Source organism: Sturnira hondurensis, unplaced genomic scaffold (assembly GCF_014824575.4).
Source record: "Sturnira hondurensis isolate 20B ecotype Veracruz unplaced genomic scaffold, ASM1482457v3 Scaffold0000880, whole genome shotgun sequence".
NCBI classification, from domain to species: Eukaryota; Metazoa; Chordata; class Mammalia; order Chiroptera; family Phyllostomidae; genus Sturnira; species Sturnira hondurensis.
In genome coordinates this window covers 14777658-14804796 of record NW_028073511.1, presented here as the reverse complement: position 1 = coordinate 14804796, position 27139 = coordinate 14777658, and the positions used below count along the sequence as shown (strand labels likewise).

General features: G+C 38.5%; 1 protein-coding gene across 1 annotated transcript in view; it reads right to left on the bottom strand.

Moving 5' to 3' along the window:
- The window catches only part of GFRAL (GDNF family receptor alpha like), a 76283-nt gene that overhangs the window by 29504 nt on the left and 19640 nt on the right, over positions 1-27139 (bottom strand). The window contains exon 5 of the mRNA XM_037056631.1: positions 23749-23999. Within this exon, the coding sequence (XP_036912526.1) occupies positions 23749-23999 (251 nt within the window). The remainder of the gene's footprint in view (positions 1-23748; positions 24000-27139) is intronic.

The following is a 27139-nucleotide window of genomic DNA, read 5'->3' as shown; positions in this document are numbered from 1 at the left end:
TTGTTGCCCCTTGGAGAGGCTGGCGTGACACAACATTAATTCCAGGTAATCTCCCATTCTTTGATTTCTTAACTTGTCCTTATGAAATAGGGTAAATTTAAATGTTTCCTTCTACTTTGGTGAGCTATTCCAGCAGAACTAGAAGGAGTTCACAGATCATTTATACCTAGTCACCTATAAACGCCACAGGACCATGGGGCAGAAACCATCTCACTTGGACCCAAATACAGATGTTCCAGTTAAGTAATCACTTCTTACTTTAAAGCTAACACTATGGCAGCCAACATGGAGCATATTTATAGGATACTACATGGCCCTGCTATCACGAAGTTCTCAATTTAATTTTGGGTAAGGGGAGGATTGTGAATAAAGTGAGGTGGGAATAAATGAGGTGCAATTAAGGGAAAGTTACACCTTTGAGGACTGGTGGAAAATAAGGCTGGTATGTATTCTGGGTGTTCTTGGAAATCAGAAAAAGGAGTTTAGTTGTGGGAAGGATGGAAATGGGACCCAAGGCAAGCTAGAACTGTCTTTTGCATGTAGAAACAACATGGTCAAGGCACAATTCAAGAATTAGTCCAGTCAAGGTTAGGCTGGTTTGGTGCGGAGATCTAACTGGGAAGCTACAGTAGCAGTTCAGGTATAAGAAGATGACAACTAAAAGCAGGTGGTGGAATCCGGAGCAGAGAACAGAGAAATTGTAAGGGTATATTTAAAACAGAGAGATTTTTGTTGAAAAGTAGAATGGTATGGAGCAAAATCACACAGGAGTGTGAATCAGAGATGGATTAAAAAACCAGCTCTGCCTCACCACCTTAGGCTACTTAGTGAAACTCTGTTCCCTCATCTTTACAATGGAATAATGCCCACCACAAAATGTACCCTTAAAAATTAAATATGACAATATACAGAGACTTTGGAACAATGTTTTGGCACAAAGCGCTCAATAAATTATATTGGTAAATATAGAGAGTGTGATTTGATATTGAATACAAAGAGTTAAATTGGAGGACTCGGGCTCTTGATGCAGCATGATGTTTTAGATCAGCTTTGGCATGAAAGATGTAATCCTAGAGGAGAGAACTGCGGTGTCCTTCTCCCCACTTTTCAACCTGAATGCTCAGGGAGAACCCTGGCCTTAGAATCAGAACGAACTCTATCATGATCTTAACTGTATCATTCACTAGCTGTAACAGCCTTGCACAAGCCAGTTCAAACTCTGAGTCTCATGCATCTCATACGTAGAAGGGGAATTGAGATAGATTGTATTATTTGGCACAAGAATTCACTCCTCTTTCACTGTAATGAATTATATACCCATTATCAATGTCATATAACTTAAAGCATCCATTTTTGTGGGAGAAGTATGTTTACTGCCCCACTAACATTAAGCTTGACTTTGACTTGAGTTATTAAAAATATGATCAACCACCTGGCTGGCATGGCTCAGTTGGTTGACTGTCCTCCCATGAAGCAAAAGATCAACAGTTCCTGGTTAGGACACATGCCTGCGTTGTGGGCCTGGTCCCTGGTTGGGGCGCATACGAGGCAAACCCATTGATTTTTCTCTCTCGCATTGATGTTTCTTTCCCTCTCTTTCTCCCTACCTTCCCCTCTCTCTAAGTAAATAAATGTAAATAAATAAAATCTTTTAAAAATGTGATCAGCAGTGATGTATGTTATATTCAAGCAGAAGCTTCAGAGCAATTCTATTGCTCCTTTTTTTTGTTAACATCTCTGCCATAAATGTGGTATCATCCAAATAGCAGTGAGGTCGCTAGTCTGAGTTTAGAAAGGCATCACAGGAACTCAGCTGTCAACCCACAGCTGCCTCCTTGTGCCATGACCTAGAAATCAAGCCACTGAAGTTTGGAGAGTGTAAGTAACTGCATGACCCGGCAAAAGCAAAGTAATTAAAAGATAATAATATACCACAGATGAAAACTATTGACATATGATAGGTGCTTAATAAATATTAGTTCTATCTTTTCTCTTATAGGCCAGTTGAATCTCAGGTAGAAGGAGAAGAAAGAAGGTTAATAAAGGTGAGAAAGGAAGAGTAAACTTGAAAAAGGTGATGGCAATGCCCTCCCGCTTTGGGGGAAAATGCTGGGCAGTTGGATATGCACTCATTGTTGTCTCTCCTTGTAAGTGTTAACTTCGTGTTATTGTCAAAACTGTGGATGCAACATCATTATCTCCTCTGGGATTTAAGTTATATCCCAATCAATTAGGGATACTTTATTTTTATTCAAACACCTCTAGGTTGCATTATTTACAATACAAGACATTAAGTAGGCCATTGAAAGTATGAATTTTCCAGGTGTTTTGTCACTTTAAATAAACCCACAAAGACATGATGAGAATTAGAAACAAAAGAGTTAATGAGTAAATAGAGTGAAATGAGTCAGCACGACGAAGTGAGTAGTATGGCAGAGTGAAATCGGGCCAGCCTTCGGCTGCAAGGCACAGATTCAAGACCTCATTCTAAAATTTGCTAAATGTATGACCTGAAATACTTTAAACAGACAAAAACCTCAACAAAATGAGTCCCCTGGGCCCCAGTTTCCTACTATATTAAATGAGAAAAAGAATATTTATTGGCTTATTATGAGAGTTAAATGAGACAAAACATAAAATATCTTGTAGAAGATAGACATGCCCTAGAAGCTATGAATATTTTTAAGTCAGAGAAGTATGTTGGATTGTGGTTGCATATCGGCATCGAGCACGCAGCATTAACAATGGAAGAGGCCTCGGGCTGACTTCACAGTGCCCAGGGATGAGTGGGGATAGAGCACTGGACTTCATAGTTTCAAAAAGCTGTCTAGACCCTCCCAGTGCATGACTGAGGTGGAGAACTACTGGTAAAGCATTGAAAATTCATGATTTTGAAGGTGAAAGAGAAACCAGATTTCAAACCACATTATGGTAGGCTAATGGAATACCCATTCTTTTTTAAAATTTTGTTTATTTATTTTTAGAGAGGAGAAGAGAAGGCAAATGAGAGGGAGAAAAGCATTGATGTTTGAGAGAAACATTGATTAGTTGCTTCTGTGTGCTCCCAACTGGGGACCTGGCCCACATCCAAGGCACGTGCCCTGACCAGAAATCAAACTAGTGACCTTACAATTTGTGGGACAACTCCAAACCCACTGGGCCACACGTGTCAGGGTGGAATACAAGTTCTTAATGAGAAAGAGAGAGGAAGTCAGTGAGTTATATTTAGTAGAGGAAGACTTATGAAAAAATCAATAACTGGAGGAGAATAACCAGACATGGGATAGTAACTCTGAAGCCAGTTTTAACCATTAGAGAAAACTTTATTTGGATTGGTAAGAGATCTTTCTTCCTCAGAATTTTCCTTTCAGCTACCTGGCAGTAGTAAAAGAACAAAAACAATTATAAGCAACAATATTTCCATTGTAGTAGAGGGCTGCTGGAATGAAGGTTTGGGCCAAAGAACAGTGAGAGAAATTGACTGGGTCAAAGCAGCCATGTACAAGCGTTGGAAGGCACAATTAGGGTTGTAGACATATGCTTAGTGTACATTTCCAATGTAATAACTACCATATGTACTTTAAACAAAATGCCATTGTACATTGCAGGCTGTCTGTTACACCAGGGAGCGGGTGAATGGAGATGCAGGTAGTGACTCATGGCTGGCATGGAAACTTAAAATGTCAACATTTGCATCTTCCTACCCAGACCCCAGTGACACACAGCAGTATATCACTAAGATAAGTTGCCCGATTTATATAGTTCCCTAACTTTCAGGTTGCCTTGATTCCCAACGAAAACAGACATACAATCAGAAACTAGTGAGCTCTGGCCTTTGTCTACAGTTGGGTTGTTTTGAAAGTCTCTCTCATATACTGACAGTGAGTACGTGGCCACCAATGCAGGGGCTAATGCAATAATGAAACATCTGTCCTAGAGTTCTGGCAAACTCAAAGCATATTTGGAATTGGGAGTTCTCAGGCTCCAGCCTCAGTGGTGACCACAAGAAGCCACTCTGCCCTAAGCTAGAAGCTGGCAGAAGAGAAAAAGATGAGGAATAGTCTGTCGTAGAGGTACTTTCAAAGCATCATCAAGCACACACTCTACCCTCCAAAGCATCCACTCTGCATTCTTTTACCTAGTTTGAAAGCAGTTTGTTTACTGTAATTTGTACCACAGGAGCAAAATAAATGCATTCCAAAGAGTAATAGGTGAGAACAAAAGTTATGTTGTACCTATTCTCAGAGTTTACTAGATATCAATGTGCTGTGAGAGCATTTTTATAACTTTGAGATGGAGAAAATATTTACTGATATTTGCAATACTGTGTGGAGGGCAGGACCAACAAAATGGCATTGGTCCAGTCAAGATAGCATAAAGTATATAAAACAAAATGAAGTCACTCATGTCAACCACGATGGCTGCCGGTGAACCATGACACTTTGGTTCAAGAATTGTCATGCTAACGTAGGTTATGCTAGACACACCTGGCCAGAAGACACCCTGAAGATAGTTTCACACACAACTGAACAGCTGTGTCTTCAGAGCAGGACCACCCATACTGTCTCCTGAGGAAAATCCCCACTTGCCATCAGGGGTGCCAAAACACTTATGAAGAGACCCAGAAGGGTGGAGTGCATGACCCTCAAGGGTATACTGAGATAGGCTGCAGATTACTGCTGAGATACCTGAACTCCACAAACCAAGGTGCTGCTCTACGTCACACTGGTCTCCCTTGGCATAGGCTGCCAGAGGCTCTGCCCTGCTGGACTAAGGACTTTATCTGCCCTGCTGCCCGCCTGGCTCTGGAGATCCTTCCTTGCAAGATCCCGACAGCTCCTTTACCCACTGTGTTGTCTCCTGGACCTGCTCTCTGAGACTTGGGACTCAGGTTCCTTATTCTCCATTGATTGTTATGTGTCTTATATTTCTCTTAGACTGTTAGAGTGTGAGTAGGATACTAATGTATGTTGAAGTTCTACTTTGAGTGAACCTGCATTCACTAAAAGCTAAGTGAACAGCACAGTCACCTTGTGTGCTGGGTTGCCCGAGTAGCACACAAGGTATAGGCAGGTAGCCAAGCAGCTGCCCGACTGACTTACAGGAAAGGCTAAATCGCCAATATAGACTCATGACACACTATCAATGGTTTCCTTGAACCCAAGCAAAGAACTCTAACAAATTGTTTGAGACAATCTGATACTAATGGAAGATAAACAACTGTCATTATCAATGGGTTCTTAACAAATGTCTATTCCTTGCTCACCTATCTCATTTGGTCTAAGTACCAAATGTTCTTTCTTCTAAGGCGTCCCCCTTTAAGATGATAGCCCACCATGCAGGTGCCAGGGCAATAACTATTAAGTGCCCACATATGGTGTTTTATGGGAATACATCTGATGCTATTACATTGTTGTCACAAGAAGACTTGGCTCTTTAAGCCAAGAATACACATGCTCATAATAAATGATTTTTATGACTTCACATACACAATCATGATGTGCAGAAAGTAGAAAGGAAAGGCTGCTTATTTTATGCAGCTTTGGCACCAACTCCAGCTCCAATTACGGGCAACAAGGGGATTGTATGAAGCCAGTGAGAGCATAAGGGTGGAAAATGGAAAAGATAACACTATGCTCTCACAAACTGAAGCCTGTTATTGTTTGAATTGTAACAGTATTGTTTTGTTATTTTATTTCCTTCCATGATCTTAAATGCTCCTTTCTTTTCTAGTGATTCCAAAATGTGCATTGTCTCACTCATCAATGGCAAGTCTTTAATCTTTTCTTTTTGGCTCTGAGCAAACAACAAAGGTAGTCATGGATGATTCATACCATTTTTCATGTTCAGTGGCAGACTCTCTCCCCTCCCTTAACAACACCTAAGCCTTTAAGGGTAGAGCTGGAGAAAGTAAAGGTAGGAGACAGCTGTTCTCCTGTTGTTCCTATTGAGGTTTTGTGCACTGCAGTATTTCCAGATTACAGTCGTGTGAAGCATTTTCTGCAAAATAGGAAGCCAAGCCAAATTTGCTGGGTTTCAGGTCAGCAGACAAAATTTAAACCAGCTGGATTTTATTGGGAACTTTTGCGCACAAGTAAACCTAGTGGTGAAACTAAAGCCAGCATTTGTCTCCAATGGAATGGGCTGTGTCTTCAGGGGCTATTTCCCCTCCCCCATAACTCTTCCCTTGAGGGAGTGTTGAATTTTGAAAGGTCCTGGATGAAACTTCCAGATTATTCCTTAGAGTGTCTGATTGGAATTTTAGCCAGTGAAGGTGGATGGTGCAACCAAATCAGGTGCTTCTCTTCAGAGAGGTAAGAGGAAGCAGGGTCTCTCCCTGAAATCTCACTTTAAATTACCCCATTTAAAACAGCTATTGACTCCCTATACACATGTCTTTATAAAAACAAAAGCCAACAACACACAGATATCACTGAAACTTTTTCACCTGTATACAGAATAGCATCTGCTCAAAATGGCAAATAATGGTTGACATATTTGGTTTTATATACAGCAAAAGTTCCACATCATATTTTGAGTATGACTTAAATGAAAATTTTCATGTTTCTTGCTTGAAAATATGCCATTTTGTAGATGCAAATATATAAGTAGTAGAAGCAAAGAAACACGGCCTCCTATGATTATTTGGTGAGTTTAGGATACATCTTTTATAAAGCTATTTAGAATTTGGAAAACCAAAGGTAATCCAACAAGAGATAAAACCCTTTTACTGGAAATCTCAATATACATCTCTGAAAGAGTGAGTATGTTTCCAAGGGCAAAGAAAGAACTGATACAAGCTTTCTGAAAAATTTGGTATAATACTAGGAAGAGAAACTTCTTGGCAGACTACTAGTCTTTGGCATGAAGAATAAAAACCTGCTCCAGAGTTGGCCCTGTGCACAGGCAGCGTGGAGGTTTGCAGAAAACGTACTGGCCTCAAATGTATCTTCAGCAGACTAATCCAAGAATATTAGGGCATGGCATTGGAGATCATCTATTTTCGTTAAACTATTGCCAAAATTTAACAGGCCAGAAACCTGTGTTCCAGGGTAAGAGTAAATCATTTCCTCTGTACCACCTGGCATCTTTGGAGATCAAACTCCTTCCCTAGACTCTTGTTTATTCTTTATACTACAACATACTCTTTTCAATCAAACATACATTTTCCGAGGATTCTCTTCTTATACACACATATGTTCCCTGGGAGATGTAACCTTTATAATACATTGACAATTAGAAATTTCACATCATTAGATGAGAAGAGTGTATTATGGCTGTAAAAAATCAGTTTCTGATGCCCAAAACTGCCTTGTTTAAATTCTGCCTCTATTGCCTTCTGTGTGACTGTGGACACCTTACTAACTTCTAAGTGCTCCTGTTTCCCCTTGGGTTAAAAAACAAAAAAGCACCTACTTCATATATTTCTTTGAAAATTAAATTAATCAAAACATAAAATGAATAGAATACTATTGAACACATAGCACTCAAGTAGGTCACGGGACTGAGTCAACAAGACAAGCTAGCAGTTTGCAGCTATGAGCTGGCAAGTGATGTCATTATCACTTCATTTGAAGGATATTAAACCTTCCTTTGAAGGATATTACATCTTAGCTTCAGTGTCTTCCATGTTATTTATTATTTTGCAATGTTGAGATGAGTTTGCAAGCAGATCTATGAAAATGTTCTTTGCAATTTTCCAAACAGTAGGATTATTTTCAAGAGTTTATCCAGATCTGGATACTATTAATATTAATGCACTATTTTAAAGACCTGTTTCTGGCTATGAGTCATTCACTCTTCCTGAGGTTTCTTTGAGGTGGGTGATAGATAATATGCTCAAAGAGGACCAACACCTGATAGTCATCGCTTTCCAAAATAAGTGATTTCGAATACATGAAAGCTAAATGCACTAAACATCTCTAGGCTGTACCTCTCTGTCCTAAAGACTTGTGCTTTCCAGGGTAGCCCCAACTATACCAGCAGAGAAGTTAGACCATTCCTCATAGTGTAACCTGGTAACTGAGACTGACTTACTGCTATCCTTGGAAGGTTAGGCAAACCTAGGGTGAGTTTAAGGTTTCTGAGATTTTTCTATGTGTGAAGTTCTGATGAGATGCCAACTGCCAAGACAAAGTGTTCTTTAAAATTGTAAAAAGTTGGCATGGGAAATATGACTTCCTTCCATACATTCAGGTTCAAACAAGTAACCTTATCTAGCTGACTTTTTCCTATCACCCCTCTGGTTGTTCTTTACCTCCAATTCTAATTTCAACTGGTAGGAGCACACATTCTGCACTTCTTTCTGAATGCTGTGTGCGGTATGATAAAACTCAAGTGATGACACTGTTTTGATGTTCTTCTGATGCATGATTTTTATCCATCAGATCAGTGGTTATCGATGTGGACAGTAAAACTGTGGGGACAATGAGAGTTCTTCCAGTGATCCAGGTTTACTTTTTTATGTTTATAACATGACAATCTTGGTACTAATACATCTGGGATATATTAATAATTTATTTATATTTAACAAAAAGCAGACATCACCTCACAATTCTTTAATGAAAACCAGTGCCTCTCTTTCTGTTGACTCGGGATGTTTTATTGCATGGGGATAAATCGGAAGTGATGAGATCTTTTGCTCAACAGACTTGGTAAGCAAATTGAAACACATTTAAGAATCATGATTCTGGGGATGGTATCTCTTTTGGTGTTCTGAGACCAATTCCACTGTGTGTGTGTGTGTGTGTGTGTGTGTGTGTGTGGAGGGGGGATTCCCCCACAACAAACAATTTTAGAGACACCAGCTGGTGTTTTATAATTCAATTCCATTCTGACGCTACCTATCCAGAGGTAACATCAGATTCTGCAGGTTAAGATTTCAGTCCTATAATACTGCTTCCACCCCCCCATGTTTGCTTCCACCCTCCCTGCCCCATGTCCCAAAGACGCCAGTTGCAATTGCAGATTGTTGCTTGTACTTCTGACCAACTAGCTATAAATCAGAGTTTCCAGCAACCTCCTCCAACTCAGGATGCCAATTGTATGTCTAAGTTGTATGTACTTCTGACCAACTGCTATAAATTAGAGGTTTTCATGGCCTCTCCTTGGGTTTGATTAATTTGCTAGAGCTGCTCACAGACTCAGAGAAACATTTTACTTACTAGATCACCAGCTGATTATGAAAGGATATAACTCAGGAACAGCCAGACTGAAGAAATGTGTAGGGCAAAGTAAGTGAAGAGGGCAAGAATCTTCTACGTTCACTCCAGGCACACCACTTTCCCAGCACTTCCACATATTCACCTACCAGAAAGCTCTCTGAAACCAGTCCCTTGGGACTTTTTAGAGGCAGCACTACCTAAGGATGACTGATTAAATGATTGGCCCTTGGGTATTGATTCAATCGCTAGCCCCTCCCCCTGCCTGGTGGTGGGGGATGGGTACTGAAAGTTTCCTCTGATCATTTAGTGGGTTCCCTTAGCAACCAGCCTCCATTCCTAGGTCACCAGAGCTTTCCAAAGGTCACTTCATTGACACAAGAGACACACTCATTATTCTAACCACAGGAAATTCAGGAGCTCTGGGACAGGAATAGGGTTGAAAATCAAATCTATTTTTCTTAGTATATATCACAATATCTCAAAACAACCAATGCTGAAACTTCTTCAATGGAGGCACACAAGTATGTACCTGCATTGGTGATTCAAGTAAGAGAACTTTGCTAGACTCTGGCTGATTTCAGGAAAGAATAAATGAGTCCTCCAAGTCAGTGGTTGTCAAAGTGTAGTATCTGGACAAACAGTATTTGTGACACCTGGGAACTTGTTAGAAATGCAAATGCCCAAGTCCCATCTCTGCTCTTCTCTAAGTCACTATCTCAGAGAGAGCTTTAGGAAATTGTAAGGGCATCTGCTTGAACTCTTTCATGACACTAAGGTACCTAGTGTCCATAAAAACATTAATAGGCTGACACCATGCATCCAGTTGGTTAGGTTGATCTATTTCTCAGTAGCACACAGATATATAAATCATTTGATATATATTAAAAGTTCCTGAAGAGGTGCTGTAGGCTCACACTACTCAAAGTGTAATTTCCAAGCTGACAGCATTAGCATCACCTGGGAGCTGCTGAAATGCAAATCTCAGGCCCCATTCAAGAACTACTGTAATAGAATCTACGTTCTAACTGGAAACCACTTTATTCCTATACGCATTAAAGTCAAAGACCAATTGAGTTCATCACCTAGCGTAACATTGTTCAAAGACATCATAGTTAAGAAGTCACTCATCCTGAGATAATATGACCTTTTAGAACCTTTCAGATATGCGTCTGTCACCAGCACCGCCTGCACGATATGATAATGATTATGCAAAAATTACTTGCATGAGTTTCCAAATCCGTAAAAACTTCTAGTTAAGAATTACTATTTACTCAATGTTCCTATGTTCTAGATATTTCTTTACATAAATTACCTGATATAATCTTTGTACCAGCATTCTGAGTTAAGACTTATATTGTACATTTCACAGACAAGAAATTGAGACAAAGAGGGTGAGTCACTTGCTCACAGTTAATTATCTTGTAAAAGACATGAAAAATTTTTTTGAAACTGGATATGCTGGTACCATAGTGCCTCCCTAGGGCTATGATCTCTAATGAAATCTACAGTTTCAGACATGGCATCTGATTTTTAGAGTAATCATTGCTGATCATTCAGGAGTGGACCTGAGGAAGAAGGGAGGTGGAAGAGGCCCTGTTTGTATTTTAGGTTTGAGTGCTAATAAAAGTTAAACACATTAATTTATCCCTGAGGCCCAAACCCCCCAAGATATCCAGATCTCGAAGTCTATAAAATAAGTAGCATAAAAGCAAAAAATTATAAAATTTACCAAGAGTTTGAATTTTCATATTAGGTGGTAACTAAAGTCATTCTAAAAAATGGTTTATTTTCTTGTAAATTATTCTCTTTATTGCTAATGTATAACACACATGCCTATTTTTTAAGGAATTCAAGAGTTTTCAAATAATGAAAAACAAGATCCTAAAGGAATAATCACTAATTTCTAAGAGGAAAAACATGCATTTATAAGTGAGTATCTATGAATTTGATGAACTACAAATTCACCATTGAGCCCCTTTAAGTCAGAAAACACAAAATATTGGGGTCTATGTTATAAATATGAATACAGAGCAGGGAAATTCTGTTGAATGTTTTTTGGAAAACCAAGAAAGTTTTTTAGCACCTGGGCTGAATTTCAAGGATACTGAACTTGAATTAAAGTTTTGTGTGGAAACCAAGAAAAAGTCAGTGGTTTTGGCTAGATGAAGTGACTAATTTAAAGCCAGAATTCAACACAAAGCTCCTGGAAAACTAACCTGTATGAATCGGCTATAAGGGCAGGTGGTGTGTGTGCACGTACAAGAGAGAGAAAGAGGGAGAGATGGGGGGGGTTGCTTTTTTGCAATGGAAATGTCTTTCACAATTCACTTGGCTCACTGTTTGACTTACAGTCTATAATCTTTCTTTCTTAGACAATAATAAAAATTAAAACAAGAATTTACAAAAATGAGTTGGAGCCTTTATTAATCCATTTTTTCAAGTGTATACATTGTTTTGCTAAAATAAGTGTAAAATTTTATGTAGTTTAGAAACAGTTATTAAACTATGTATTGTATACCTCCATATATAGGAGTGTGTTTAAAAACTTTCTATAAAAATATTCACTAGTGGAATGTTATTTTTAGGTCAAGACTTTCACTGGGAATAGATACAATGTTGCAAGGCAAGATGAAATGCAGCCAAATAATCTATCCTTTGAATGTAGACAAGTAAGGTGAATAAAAGGGTCTTATTAGCAACCTTGATATCTAAGATGAGGCCTTAAAATAGATGGATGAGAAATAACGCCACAAAAAAGAAACTGAGCAATAGAAATATGTACTAATCACAAGGGCTCTGTTCTTCAGATCCTTAAAAAAACAGTATATATTTTTAGGAATTCTTATATTAATATTTCACCAAAGCCAGCTCGTTTTGCAAATCTTTTGGGAACAATCCCCTTCATCCTTATTATTAATAGACAGGGCTAAACCATATTAAATAGTTTGTTAAGTATATATACACATTTAAGAGCAAATATGTGTTAGGATCCATTACTTATTTACAGTGTTCATACCACCCAAGAAACAACTGTAAAAGAGTTTCCTACTACTCAGACTTTTTGTAAGTTGATCTATAAAGGGGAAAAGTGTTGGGAAATATAAGGGGCTTGAAATGTTTTTATTAAAGTGGGCAGTAGCAGCTTGGTCTTGTTAATTCCCGATTCCTTTGCTCAAGTATTTAAATTGAAAATTCCAGAGTAAGTGGAAACACAAATGAGTGAGGCTCTTAACAGGGAAGCTGTATTATTAGAAGAGTTCTAACAAAAAAGAAAGAAAAAGAAAGTAAAGTAACAGTGTTCAGAAGACAGTACTGCCAAAGAGATACAGTGGACATTGGTTTGTTCCTTCCTCCCCTCCTTCATTCATTCACTATTTACTGAGTGGCTAATGTGTACCAACTGTTTGTAGGTACTGGGGTGAAGCAGGCCACCTTGAGAACTGCATGGTATCCGTCTTGCCTTTCTGAGCACAGACGTTTCTCATTCCCTGAGAGGTGTGAGTGAAAAGAGGCTGTGGGACCTACGGCTGGTGACTGGGTGTTTCCCACATGTGGGTTAGAGCACTGGTTCCCGAACTTGGTTGAAAATCAGAACCACCTGGGTGCTTTTTTAAAAAAAATATAGAGTTCTGCACTCCACTTAGGCCCACTGAATTAGAATAACTGAGGTTAGGGCCAAATATATATTTCCACATGTTAACGGGTTTGAGAACCAAAAATTTAATGTCCATCTTCTCCATACTTTATGGTTGTCTTTGTGATCATCAAGTTCCTAATGATGGATCTTTTTCCTAAAAGAGTTGTAGAACCAGCTGGCCTCACTGAAACATTAGAAAAAGAAACCCAATGATCCAGTCCTCAATCCAGAACCTAAAACAATGGTTTACAAAGATTGGCAACTCCATGTACAGAGTATTTGTTCTGTCACAGGCACTTTATATAGTTAATCTCATTCACATTCTCTGGATGACTGTGGAGCCTCTGTCATGGCCTAATAGGAGAGTTATAGCACAGACCCCCCAAGTTCTGGAGCAAGGCTATGTCATTCACGCTGGAGGACTACTCGCCATTTGATATATAGTTCCTAGCATGCTACTGGGTATCATCAAATGCACTGAGTTATTGGTCCCTAGAAAGGTGAATCGAGTCTATCAGTGCTCAGTGTAAATGGGCAGCTGCCGCAGCACAAATCCATGAACGGTGACTTTAGAGGACAGTGCTGAGTCTCACAGGCAGAGCATGAGCAGTGCCCTTGGCAGTTCACTTCGCAGAGAAAGAAGTAGATAAGAAATTAAGTCTGGTGCACAGCAATAAATTGCTTGATTGGAGAGCTGAAAATAGCAAACTTTGAAAATTGTAGACAAGGAAATCAGGGCAAGAGGCATGTGGAAGGACCCATAGTAGTGGCACGAAGTAAGCAGACCTTTGTGTTCATGCTAATGCCTAGCTGAGCGCATCCACCTCAGAGGAAGCCCTTGACAATTCGATAAATCTGTGATCACCCAGTGGAGGCCACCTAAAGCCTATGCAGAGAGCATGAAGAGAGTAGCTGTGGTGAAAGGCTGATGTGATGCATGGGCACCACAGAACCTCTTGCTACAGTTAATCCACCCTGTAGGGTGCTGAATGCCACACCACCCAGCAAGAGCAGAGGCCTACACCGAGCTCTTGGTTTGGCAGGTTGGTGGTAGACTGATGATATAACGTGTCCACTCTGAAGAAGGAAGTGATGCATTTCTGCCCAAACTTAGTCCCACTCTGGATATGAATTTGCCTTTGTTCCTTACCATCAAAATTAGAGGCTTCCTCAAACATCTAATCTATCTTCGTGCAGATGCAACTTGACAGTATTTCACTTTGTGCCATATATCTCTGTATTCCCCCACCCAGTGCTTTTCTGCCCCTGTGGCTGAAATGTACTTTGGACTCCACTGAGCATTCATGAGCGCTCTACACACAGCTTCTAGAGAAACAAGGCTCATGAGGCCAGGCCTGAGACAGGGTCCTGAGAGTAAGTGCTTTCCCTTTCTTCTGCCATGAAGACAGTTCTACAATGCAGTTCTCAAATCATGTCCCCAAAAGAGCAAGACAACCCCAAAGCACTAGAGTGATAGTTGAGTTGATTATTCTTAAATGCATTGTGTAGAGTTTTACAATAAGAAGAGATGAGTTCAGGTGGAAACTAGCCAGATCCAGATTTCGGAGTAGAGATCAGAATGATTAACATAAGGACTCTATAAAATTGAAAGCTGGCTGCTTCTTGATCCCACATAGTAAGAGACAAGACTGAACAATATGTTCAGTTGTAAAAGGCCTAGTATTTCTGAGTTTAAGAAATGGACTCAACTATGCAGCAAAAGTAAGATTAAGGGTACTATATTTTCACTCAAGTCTATTGTTTAGATTACTTTAAATCATTAAATTGGAGAGAGGGGCTTGGAGGTGAGACAGTGAGGAAATAAGGCAGACTTGGGAAATAAGGCAGGTTTGGGACTAAGTCAAGAAAACACCTTTTTATTATGGATACTGGCACATGTAGCTGACTAAAAGGAAATAGATTAGAAACCTAACACATTTTAAAGCCACCAGTGTGCTTGCAAAAAGTGTGTGACTGCTAAACTTCAAAACAAGTTTCAATCCCTCACACTTCGTGAACAGGATGCCTTCTCTGAGAACACCATGTTCCCAAGGAGAACTAATCTGGATATGACTCTGAAAGCAAGCGGACAGGGAAGAACTCCCAGAGGGCAAAATCATGTCCCCAGAAAGTGGCCCTTCCCAGTTAGCCAAGAAAATCCACACTGCTGGAGAGGCTTCACAATGCTTCCTATTATGCAGGATCTCATTACTGTGTGTGGCAACTTTCTCACTTTCCCTTATTTTGAGTGGGAATTTTTATTGAGGTTTTGTTGTCCCTGTTACAATACATAATGTGTGTGTGTGTGTTTTTGTCTGTTTGTGTTGGGGAAGATGGCTGAGAGTAACTAATCTCTATAGTTCATAGGTTACCTGTCTGCTGTAAGGCATCGTAACATCTGCATTGCACATCGCCCAAGATCTAGCACAGTCTTAAAATCCAAGTGCATATGTCAAATAGGTGGGAGAAAATGGGATCTAAAGCATAGAAAAGAGTTTTGTCCTAAAACTTGTAAATCAACATAATGGGTAATGATGCTGTGGCCACGGCTCAGATCTCCTAGGGGAAAATGAGAAGAGTTAGTCTAGGAGAGAGCCTATGGTTGGACCTCATGCAAATCAAGTATGAATTGTCCATTTGGACAAGCCTACGAGGTCAGTCTGACAGGGGTGTCCAACCTTTTGGTATCTCTGCATCACATTGTAGAAGAACAGTGTCTTGGGCCACACATGAAATACAGTGTAACACATAATCACAAAAATCTCATAATGTTTTAAGTAAATTTATGACTTTGTGTTGGGCTGCATTCCCAGCCATCCTGGGCTGCATGTAGCCTGCAGGCTGCAGGTTGGACACCCCCAGACGAAACATTCAGAGTGAGCAGAGGAATAAGAGCCTGACAAGTGAAACTATCATGTTTGTGTCAAGAAAGAAAAGATGTTAAACTATTCTTGACTGTGACTTAAAATTCCAGAAAGTCAAAGACTTCTTGAATCTCTGACATGGATGTGCTTGGTAACTTGTGGGAAAACTACTTCTGTGAGCTGGTCCAGACCATGAAGCCATCCTGATGCGGGCCCTGAGTGAGATCAGTGTGTAAAAATGAAGAAACTGAAGGAAGGAACACAGGCAACTCTCCGGGGAAACTTTGGCTGCGAAGGGGAGGACAGAATGTGCTCCCATTTAAAAATGAAGAGAGTACTTCCTTATTGCAGAATAACAAAAGTGACACCATAACCAATCACTTTTCCACAGTGAAGCACTGAACAGGGTTTGCAATGAAATATTCAAATGTTGAAAGTCATTTACTAAAATCTAACATTCATTTCTGTTTAAAGGGAATTGCTGTCTAGGAATAGAGGACAAGTTCTTAACCTGGTACAGAGTGTCTATAGAATACCCATGACGAGCATCACAGTTAATGATGACATGGGGAAGAATACCCTTTAAGACAAGCACGACCAGTCTCACAATTTATATTTAGCATTTTTCTGGGGGTCCTAGATGTAGGGGTTGGGGAGACAAAGAAGAAAGAAGAGTTGTAAACACTGGAGAGAAACAAAATTCTAATGATTGAAGAGCATATAATTATCTACATAGGAAATGCAAAATAGTTCAATAAATCATTAGATTTTATGAGTATCCGATAATATCATTATAAATAAATTAATATATCAAAGTCGATTAAATTTCTAAAGTTCATATATAAATAATCTGAAATATAATCTTAAAAAGATGTGATTTATACTAGCAATTATATTTAGTAATATCTAGAATTACAACCAAAGCTATTGAAGAAAATTGTTATTTTTATTGAGAAAATAATAAAAACTATTTGAAAGATATTTAAAAAACTACATCCATGTATCAGAAAGCTCAGTATCATTTTTAAAAAGGCAAATGCCTGGCAGCAGGTGAAGGGCAGGGGAATGGAAGGGTGCTGAGCGGGGCCCAGGGCCCCACACGGGGGCAGACTCAGATAAGTGACACGATGCAGGGACACATAAGAGCTAAGGCTCCAACTCCACATATGCTCCACTGGACTTCATTTACACCACACATTTGAAGTCATTAGGAATTTCTGAGCCCAGAGCCCTGTGTGACTGCACTGGCCACATGGCCATGAAATGGGCCCTGCTGATGCCTTGGTCCTGCCCCTGTGTAATGTGATTGTATTAGTTTATTGGGCATCAGTATTTTCATTCTCTCAGTGATTCTCATCTTCAGTGATGGTTGACAACCACTGCCCTAGACGATGTGATCAGCATGTGTGTATCAGTTGTGTTTCATGTGTGTATCAGGGCATGGTTACTTCTGAGTTTGGGGAGAGAAGGATGTAATATGCAAGAGCACTTAAAAAATAAAGACATGTTCTATAACTAGAACTGAATGGTCAATACCATTGTTCTTCATATTATAAATATAATATATAATATTTTCTAAAAGTATTATAATTATAAATATTTTCTTTGGTAAATATTGACCATGTAAAAAAATCTATTGGAATGGCAATAGAAAATATCTAATTGAGAATGGATGTTTGGCTATTCAAACAGTAGTAAAAAAAATTCCCCTTTATGTAAGCCAGAAATCACACAGAAGGGCCAGTAACTGAGCCCAAGACTATATATACCAGGTCATCACTTTGCTATAAGAGAACACAAACTCAGGATCGCTGTAAGGGGTATGCAGATTACTGAATCTTCACATACCAGTCCAAATGTCTGATATGGACAATAAAAGTGACATTTATTGGTACTAAAAGAAGCAGATATTTTAGGCAAAGCACATAGTTAAGTAAAAAGAAATAGGATATTTGTAGCAGACCACTCAAAAGATGCTCAGCATTATTTATAATAAAAATGCAAATTAAAACAAAATTTTTCTCAATAAGAATGTAATTGAAACAAACATTTTTTTAGTTTCTACGAAATTTTTTTTCATTTTTTAAAAAGATTTATTTATTTATTTATCCTTAGGGGGGGAGGAAAGGAGAGAAATATCAATGTATGGTTGCCTCTTATGAGTCCCCTGCTGGAAACTGGCCTGCAACCCAGGCATGTGCCCTGGCTGGGAATCGAACCACGATCGTGTGGTTCGCAGGCCCGCGCTCAATCCACTGAGCTACACCAGCCAGGGCTTCTACAAAATTTTAAAATGCAAAAATCCTATGGTCTAGTAATCTCACTATTCAAAATCTGTTCTATTCAAATGCCAGCTGAAATACACAATAACATTACAGCAGTGTCTATAATAATAGTCATATTCAACCTAAATGTCCCCATTAATAGATTAATTAAATAAATTATCACATATATACCTACACACACACTATAGGATACCAGGCATACTTTATAAAGAATAAAGCTATCATATATGTGCATACTTGCAAGTGTGCCTGCCAAATAGTTGTAAATTAAAAAGCAAGCTGTAAAGCAGTATGTATAGTGTTATTACATTAAAAATATGTGTATGTGTGTGTCAGGGTAAGGGAGACATCTATTTGTGTATATACAAGGTATTCAAGATACATACATGAGTATGTGTTTAAAAAGGTTCAAAAGAATGTACATCAAACTTCTAGACATTGACTCTGTCTAGAGAATAGGATACAGAGAAGATTTAATTTATTTCTAGTTCTATATTCTTTAAATTATATTTTGGCTCATATCATAAATTGCTATGCCTTCCATTTTGTGTAGAATTGAATAGAGATAGGTCATCTCTTCATTTTTATTTTTAAAGTAATTCTGAATCAAATTGAGTGTTCATGAGCAGAATGGGGATATTTCCAAATCTCTTTGAGATGACTAAAACTGGCATAAAAAGACAACTTTGAACAAGGAATGACAGGTGGAAACTCCCGTCAGCAAGCTGTACCCTCGCCTGTGTACTGACTCCCTCAGTGTAACTGAGAACACAAAGTAATCCTTTAATGTTTTCCACCTCTGTGGTCTTCTCTGTAGTAAACAATTTTGCTCTCATCTCTCTACTTCTCCGTCAGCTCTAACTGCCACAGATTTGCTCTGTGCTACAAGACACAAGAAGAAATGTAAAGTATGTATCCGGTTCATAGTTAAGGGGATGTTTGTGGCTGACTACACTTTGTTCATGATGCTCCTTTGCCTAAGTCTGGTCCTGCAGGCGAGGTAATCTCTTCGGCGCATTTTCAAAGCTTAATTCTGTGACCAGAACTAAGAGCTGCTGATGGAGAGGGCTTTAGAGGACACTGAGGGGACATAAGCTGCTGTCTATCTGTCACAGTCAGGAGGACATAGTGGGCTTCGAGTCAACCAGCCAGGGTTTCGGACCCTGAGTCTTCTGCACTCTGGGTGTAGAACCCTGAGCAAGATGTTTAATCTCTTAGCTTCCTTTATTTTCTGTGTGAAACGGAGAAAGTGGTAGCATCTAGCTCATGGAATTGTTAAGAGTAAGTAAAAAAACATGACCAAATTAAGCACTCAATAAACTTTATAATTATAGTTATTAAGAGACTCTGACTTTGATACATCCATGTAGATTATTTCCAGATGAATTCATGCTCCAAGTGTTCTCCAAACTTCAGAGAGAAACACATTAGTGAGTTATGAAATCCATTCAGTGGGTTGTAGTCAATGCCGAAAAGAATTAATGAGATAAAATAACAACAATTTTTCTAAAAAAAAACCAGAAGACATTGCACATAAAAAGCTAATGGAAAATTGCTTATTCTGGTTTGAAGCTAAGTGAACTTGAAAAACAATGCTTCTAGGCCAAACAAACATGCAAACTGAAACCCTTCCCCAGTTGTCCTCTCAATTCTACTCAACTCTGACTCTTTCAAGTAAAGTGAGCAAAAGCTAAAGGGCTTTGGAAGCACGCTGTAGGGATCTTTTTGATAATGCATGGGCGTGCCGGGGTGCTGTGAGAAGCCAGGAGGCAGTGGTTAGAGAGCCAGTGCATTCAGACGTGTCCTGGTGCTACTTCCCAAGCATATGGGGCAGGGGATAGGGATTTTTAGAACTAGCCAGGCCTCAGGGTTTGGTTCTTGATTTTGTTTGAAACTTTCCCTCTTAATTCAAGTACAGAGACTGTGAAGAAGGCTTTTCAGGTTCCTTTAATTCTATACACCTGGTAAATGAAAACCCCTGGTTTTAGTAGGTTATGTTTGAGGAGTAAGTCTTTCTCTGAGTGAAGAAAGTTGTTTTGGATTCTTTTATTTTTCTAAAACATTGTATAGTACATCAATGTTTATGGACTTTTAAATGCCATTTATACTGTTTCTCTACCAATAGTTTTTTGCTCTGTACAAGTTATAGTAGCTGAGCACAATATAAGTAAAAGATAACAGCAATTAAATATATGCATAGCCCATAGACACAGACAGCAATGTGGTGAAGGAAGGTGGGTAGAGGGAAAAAGGATGAGAAACTTTGGTACATCTGTCAACAAATCATAGTGTCAACAATAAAAAACTTTTAAAGATTTAAAAAATATGGAAGAAAACCGGGCTTAGAACTAGAATTAGGGTGCCAGAACTGGCATTTTAGGGGGCCTATGCCAAAGGAACAGTTATCAGTGACCTATAAGATTGACATTTCTATTTTCTGGATACTATTTAGTGTGGAGAAACCACATATAAACAACCATGATAACGTAACTATATGCATTTGCTTTAAATTACTTTATTTGCCATTTCCTTCTGTAAAGTTATGAGCCAGTCAACATAATTCCAACAGAATTATCCACCTAATATTAATCAAAGAGGAAAGTTATTTAGAAAATATGACTCAACATATATCATACTATCATTTTTCTTTTTTTATGTTTCAGTTGAAATATATCTATAGAGCTAATTATAAAAATTGTAGAATTCCACAGAGAACTGTTTGAATCATAACCATATGCTCTCAGTTGTATGTCTATTACCTAATACACAACAAATCACAATTTTAATCACATTAGTATCTATAAAAAATAAAAAAAAATAAAAAGACATGTATTTGTGTATAGCTAAATAGGTATATGTATAGGTACAGGTATAGATATATACCTAGCTGTATCTGTCAAATATTTTTCATAAATATAAAGATGTGGTTTTCAGTAAAATAATTAAACATCTATTACTTCCTCATAGAAATGGTGTTTGCAGGTTTGGTGGTTACAACTGGGGCCTCGGTGCCTGGGGATGTTTTGAAGTTTGGATGGCTGCATGGACTAACCCTGAAGATGGATAATGGCGAGGACTTGAATTGTACATGATCGCTCCATTAGGTTCTTTCTATAAGACTCACAAACAAGCCCTGGCTGGTGTAGCTCAGTGGATTGAGCGCGGGCCTGCAAACCACACGATCGCGGTTCGATTCCCAGTCAGGGCACATGCCTGGGTTGCAGGCCAGTTCCCAGTGGGGGGCACATGAAAGGCAACCATACATTGATATTTCTCTCCCTCTCTCCTTCCCTTCCCCTGTAAAAATAAAAATGGATAGAATATTTTAAAAAGACTCACAAACAACTGCCTGTCAACCACCTGATCACTTTAAGACTCTGGACAGATTATTTAAATTCACAAACCTTACTTTTCTTCTATCTGAAACTGAACAAATAATAACTTTAGAAAATCTGTTTCCATCCTATCATTACAGCTAACTCAGCAGGAATATTAAAGAACGAGGGGAAAAATACTAAATCCAAGAGTCAATATGTTTAACATAGACAGAGTAGATTTTTAAATTAACAATCCCCTGATGAATTTAACCTAGATATACACATCCTTGTACAGCCTCCTGTCACAGTGACTCTGAGCTTGGCCATGTTACTTGCCTCTCCAATGAGACTTAAACCAATGTGACAGAACACGCGGTCTGTTTTTAAAGTATATTTTATTGATTATGCTATTATAGTTGTCTCATATTTTTCTCCCCTTTATTCCCCTCTACTCTGCACCCCTCCTCCCACTTGCATTTCCCCCTTAGTTCATGTCCATGGTCATACATTTAAGTTCTTTGGCTTCTTCATTTCCTATACATATCTTAACCTCCCTCTATTTTATGCATTTATGCTTGCATGCCCTGTACCCTTTCCCCTATTCTTCTCTCTCTCCCTCCACGCTGATAACCCTCCCTTTCTCCATTTCTGAGTTTCTGTTCCTGTTCTAGATGTTTGCTTAGTTTGTTTTTGTTGTTGTTTCTGTTTAGGTTCAGTCGTTGATAGTTGTCAGTTTGTTGTCACTTTTTGACAACAAACCATTCATAGGTTTGATCATCTTCTTTTTCCTAGATTAAGTCCCATTAACACTACATATAATAAGGGCTTGGTGATGATGAGCTCCTTTAACTTGACCTTATCTGGGAGGCACTTCGTCTGCCCTTCCATTCTAAATGATGGCTTTGCTGGATAGTCTTGAATGTAGGTCCTTGCCTACATTCATGACTTTGAATGACTTCATGACTTGGAATACTTCTTTCTAGCCTCTTCTTGCCTAAAAGGTTTCTTTTGAGAAATCAGCTGATAGTTCTATGGGCACTCCTTTGTAGGTAACTATCTCTTTTTCTCTTGCTGCTTTTAAGATTCTCTCCTTATCTTTAACCTCAAGTAATGGAATTACGATGTGTCTTGGTGTGCTCCTCCTTGGGTCTCACTTTATGTGACTCTCTGAGCTTCCTGGACTATCTGGAAGTCTATTTCTTTTGTCAGATGGGGAAGTTTTCCTTCACAATTTGTTCAAATAAGTATTGGATTTATTGCTCTTCTTATTATTATTCTGGCACCCCTATGATTCAGATGTTAAAACGTTTCAAGTTGTCCCAGATGTTCCTAAGCCTCTCCTCATTTTTTTGAATTCTTATTTCTTTTTTCTGTTCTGGTTGAATGTCTATTTTTCCTTCTGGTCCAAATTGTTGATATGAGTACTGGCTTCTTTCCCTTTACCATTGGTTCCTGTATATATATTTTTCTCTATTTCACTTTGTATAGCCTTCACTTTTTCTTCTATTTTGTGACCATACTCAATCATTTCTGTGAGCATCCTGATTACCAGTGTTTTGAATTCTGCATCGGATAGGAGGGCTATCTCCTCATCATTTAATTCTTTTTCTAGAGTTTTGATATGTTCTTTTATCTGGGCCATATTTCTTTATCTTTGTGCACCTGTTACATTGTAAGGTGGAGAGCCTTAGGTATTCACCAGGGTAGGCAACCCACATCTCTGTGTTGTAGCACCGTATGTTGGGGTAGGGTCTGAGAGGGAACAGTGCTGCTTGCTCAGCTCCCAGCCAGCTTTCAGCCACTTTCCCTGCTACCCACAAGCAAACTGGGCCCTTCTGGTGCTGATTCTTGGGTGATAGAACAAACTCTTGTTAAGTACTTGCCCATTAGGGCCCAGCCACTGGAAATGCTGCCTTTACCATGTAAGAGTCCCAGGGTGCACTGCTGAAGAGGTTACAGGGAGAAGAACCATGCATCCTAGCCAACAGTGGTTGCTAAACATTATCTTGTACTGTCCATCCCCAGCTGAGCCACCAGACTGTAGCTACATGAGTGACCCTTGTTAAAACAGATCATTAGAAGAACCACCCAACTGAGCCAAGCCCAGTGTGCAGAACTATGAGCAAATAAATGATCATTTCAAGTCCTTATATTTTGGGTTGGTTAGTTACTTACAATAGATAATTGAATGTGTCAGTTTTTCCTATCTGGTAGGAAAAACCCTTAATAGTGCTGATATTGAAATCAATAAATAGGAACTTGGAATGACAGATAATATAGGATAAAAACATGTACCACTCACAGAAAAATGAGTAAAATACCAAATGCACAAAACATAATAGAACATAGTTTTAAAATGTGGAATAGTAAATAAAATGATCTTTTTGAACACATTTTCTGCATTGGATTACTACTTTGTGCTGTACAAACAAAACAAGGATATATGTATTATATCTAACTTATTGAATATGTATGACTTACTGAAACATGATCTTCTATGAAGCATATGCTGGAAAATCTTGCACAAATGTTCTTCACTTTGTGTAACGGACCTACAGGTGCACTGGACTTGAAGGACTGTCCCAAGGGTACCAATGTAAGCTGCTTTGCAGTCATCAGTTCCTGAGCAAGTGAAGTCCTCCTTGACCAACATACTGATGCAAGTCTCATCTTCATGGCACTTTGCAGTCACACTCTGCCAGCATTTGGACTGAAATGTTCTATAGCGCCTTCTAGAAGGAGTCAAGAAATGGAATTAGTCTCTTCCATATTATTTCACATTAATATGAGGTGCTTCCTCACCTAATGAAGAGCTGACATAAAGCAAAATGCCTCCTAGATGCCAGCACATAGCTGAAACCCAAGTTCATACATTTAAACATCGCAATAGAGTGTGGAACAAAATGCAGAGAAACCTTGTGAATTACATTCCTCTTGTGATGAGAGACAGAGGGTAAGTTTATGATTCCCTGGATAAATTTTCCTTCATTACTAATTTTGTTTCAATGGCTGATGACTTGCAGTTTGAACTACTTGGAAGATTTATTAGCAGTATTTTCTGAAGCAGAATGTGGTTTTGATTGACTAGCAGTTGGCCATTGTTTCACACCAACTGATTTTAGATAAGAATCTTGACCTTTTGAGCCAGTTTTCTCATAGGATGGGAGGTAGTACACTCTTTCTTAACATTTCTAAGCAGACTAGTTAGAATTTTAAAAAATGCTTTGAGATTCTTTGGCAGCAAGAGCTAATAAAGCAAAAATTTATGAGTTTATCTAATCGCCAAAATAATCCATTAGAACCACATCCATTCATAACTTTTCTGACCATGTACTTGATTAGTGCTGTACTAGCTTTGAAAAAGTCTCAATAATGTACAATAAATTTATTATTGAAACTTTCACAGTAACAGGATATTCTTCTCTGTGGAACCAAGGATATTAATCTTCCTACTTAATATTTATCACCTACAATTACTTTTCACCCTTTCTGGAACAGGTTTCCATGCAGCCTGCACTGAAATCCTCTGCACACGTAATACTTGTCATGTGCCTTTGTGTGCACATGACTCTACTCTGCTTAACTCCACACATTGCATTAGTTTCTAATGATCCCATATTTTAAATCCTCTTAAAGGAATCAGCTTTTTCATACGTTGGCAAAATTAATTTACACTTAAGGAAATATAAATTTTTTCAGCTTATAATTCTGGAGCCAGAAGAACAAATAGGTTCCTTTAATGCAATTATGGGTTATTTGTAAGATGTTATATAAGTTTAAGCATTAACAGTATTGATTGTCATTTATGACTTGAGTGAGAATAAATTTGTACCTAGGTACCATGTTTTAGAAATATGTGTTTTACTAAGTTTAAGTTGCATGAAGTCCATGAAGCTCAGTTGGTTAAAGCAGCAAGCATCCTGACATACCAAGGTTGTGGGTTCAATCGCCAGTTAGAGCACATGAAAGGCTGGAGCAACAAATTGATATTTTTCTTGCTCTCTCTCACTCTGAAATCATTTTTTTTAAAAAGCTTTAAGTTGAATCATTTATCTATCATAGCAGTTATTTACTCAGAAAACTAGCTGTAAAATTTTGCAAAAATAATAAATTAATTGATATTTAATTGAATATTAAAAATCATATAAATGCTTTGGTATTCTAGTACCTAAATCATTTGAAAGAAAATTTTAAATATGGCTAAAAATTATACTATAGAAATTTTGTTTTGGGTTTGAAATGTTTAGGTGTATGATGATTCCATATTCTTATTTTCTTGGTATTCCACAATTTTCTATTTTGGTTTATTGTTCAAAAAATTAAGTGATTAAAAGTAATGTCTTAGATGTAGTTGATTGTTTTGTTTTTATTTTTGCTATTCACTTGCAGTTATATTGCAAAACATAAGAAAATATGGTGTATAAATTCTGCACACAAAATGTATTACATTTGCCTTTGTAACCTTATAGCCAAATTTTATAAATGTTTAATGACAACTTAAATGTGTACATTATAATACTTTGCTTTAAAAAAATAATTAGTTTTTTCTAAGCAAATGAGTTTTTACTACTTTTGTGACTTCATAAACATAAAAATATAATTTTAATATGCTCCTAAACAATTATAATTGGCAAAATATAATCTCATCTCCCAATGTATATCTATATTGGACACAATTAATTGAAAAATTGTCTTTATGGTGTCCTTTTTGTCCTTTTCAAATAAATGAAGGTTTTTCAAAACCTATTATGTATTAAAGAATCTGGAACAGGGACAACAGTTGTATATTCAAAACCAACTATTCTTTTTTGCCCCATGTGCAGACTCTTTGGCCCCAAAAGGAAGTGATAAAGGGCTTAACAACCTCACTGAAGCAATGGGGTTTTTTTTGAAGTTGTTTTTCTCTACCTGAATTATATTAGCAATAATTTAATATATGAGGGCACATCCCCCAAAGTAGAACTATCTTCTGGAGAGCAGGCCTCTTAAAGTACAGGCTTCCCCCACAAGGTACATGTTCTAGGAACCCATCTGTATCAGTGTACCAGCTGGCGTTGTTGTGAGAGGCTGCATTTAGAGCTTCAGTGAATTTTTTAGGAAGACTCAACATCTTTGCCCATTTCATAATGGAAAAAAGGTGACTGGTTCTTCCACTATGACAACACATCTGTCCATACTGAGCTGAGTGTTCAGCAGTTTTTGACCAAAAATGGCATTACCCCCATGCCCCACCCTCCCTATTCACCTGATGTGTCCCCGAGAGCCTTTTTTGTTTGTTTGTTTCCCAAATGAAAAAAATGCCTTAAAGGAAACACTTTGCCAGTGTGGAAGAGGTGAAACAAAATACGGAAGAAGCAAAAAATCATCAAAATCAACCTGTTCAAAAACTGTTTTTAGCAGTGGAAATAGTGTCTCAAGGACTTCTAGTCAAGATGGTGGTATAGGCAGACATGGCTTACCTCTTCCCACAATCACATCAAAATTACAACTAAAATATAGAATGATCATCACTCAGAACCATCAGAAATCTAGTTGAATAGAAGTCTGAGAACTACAGAATTAAAGAAACCATATGCATCCAGACTGGTCGGAGGGCTACAGACATTACATGTGTGGTCAATAAAAATTCGGCAGGGGTATCTCAGGAGCAAGCAGGCCCATCCCCACACCAGGTACCCCAGGCCAGGGTTCCACTGCCAGGAAAATAAGCCCCCACAACTTATGGCTGCAAAAACTGGTGAGGATTGAGTCAGTGAAACAAACTGCTGGAGCCCCAAGCAGTTCCTCTTGAAGAACCCACACATGGACTCACCTACTCAGACTCACTCCCTCTGAGCTCCAGAGCTGGGGTAGCATGAGTGGCATATTGGGA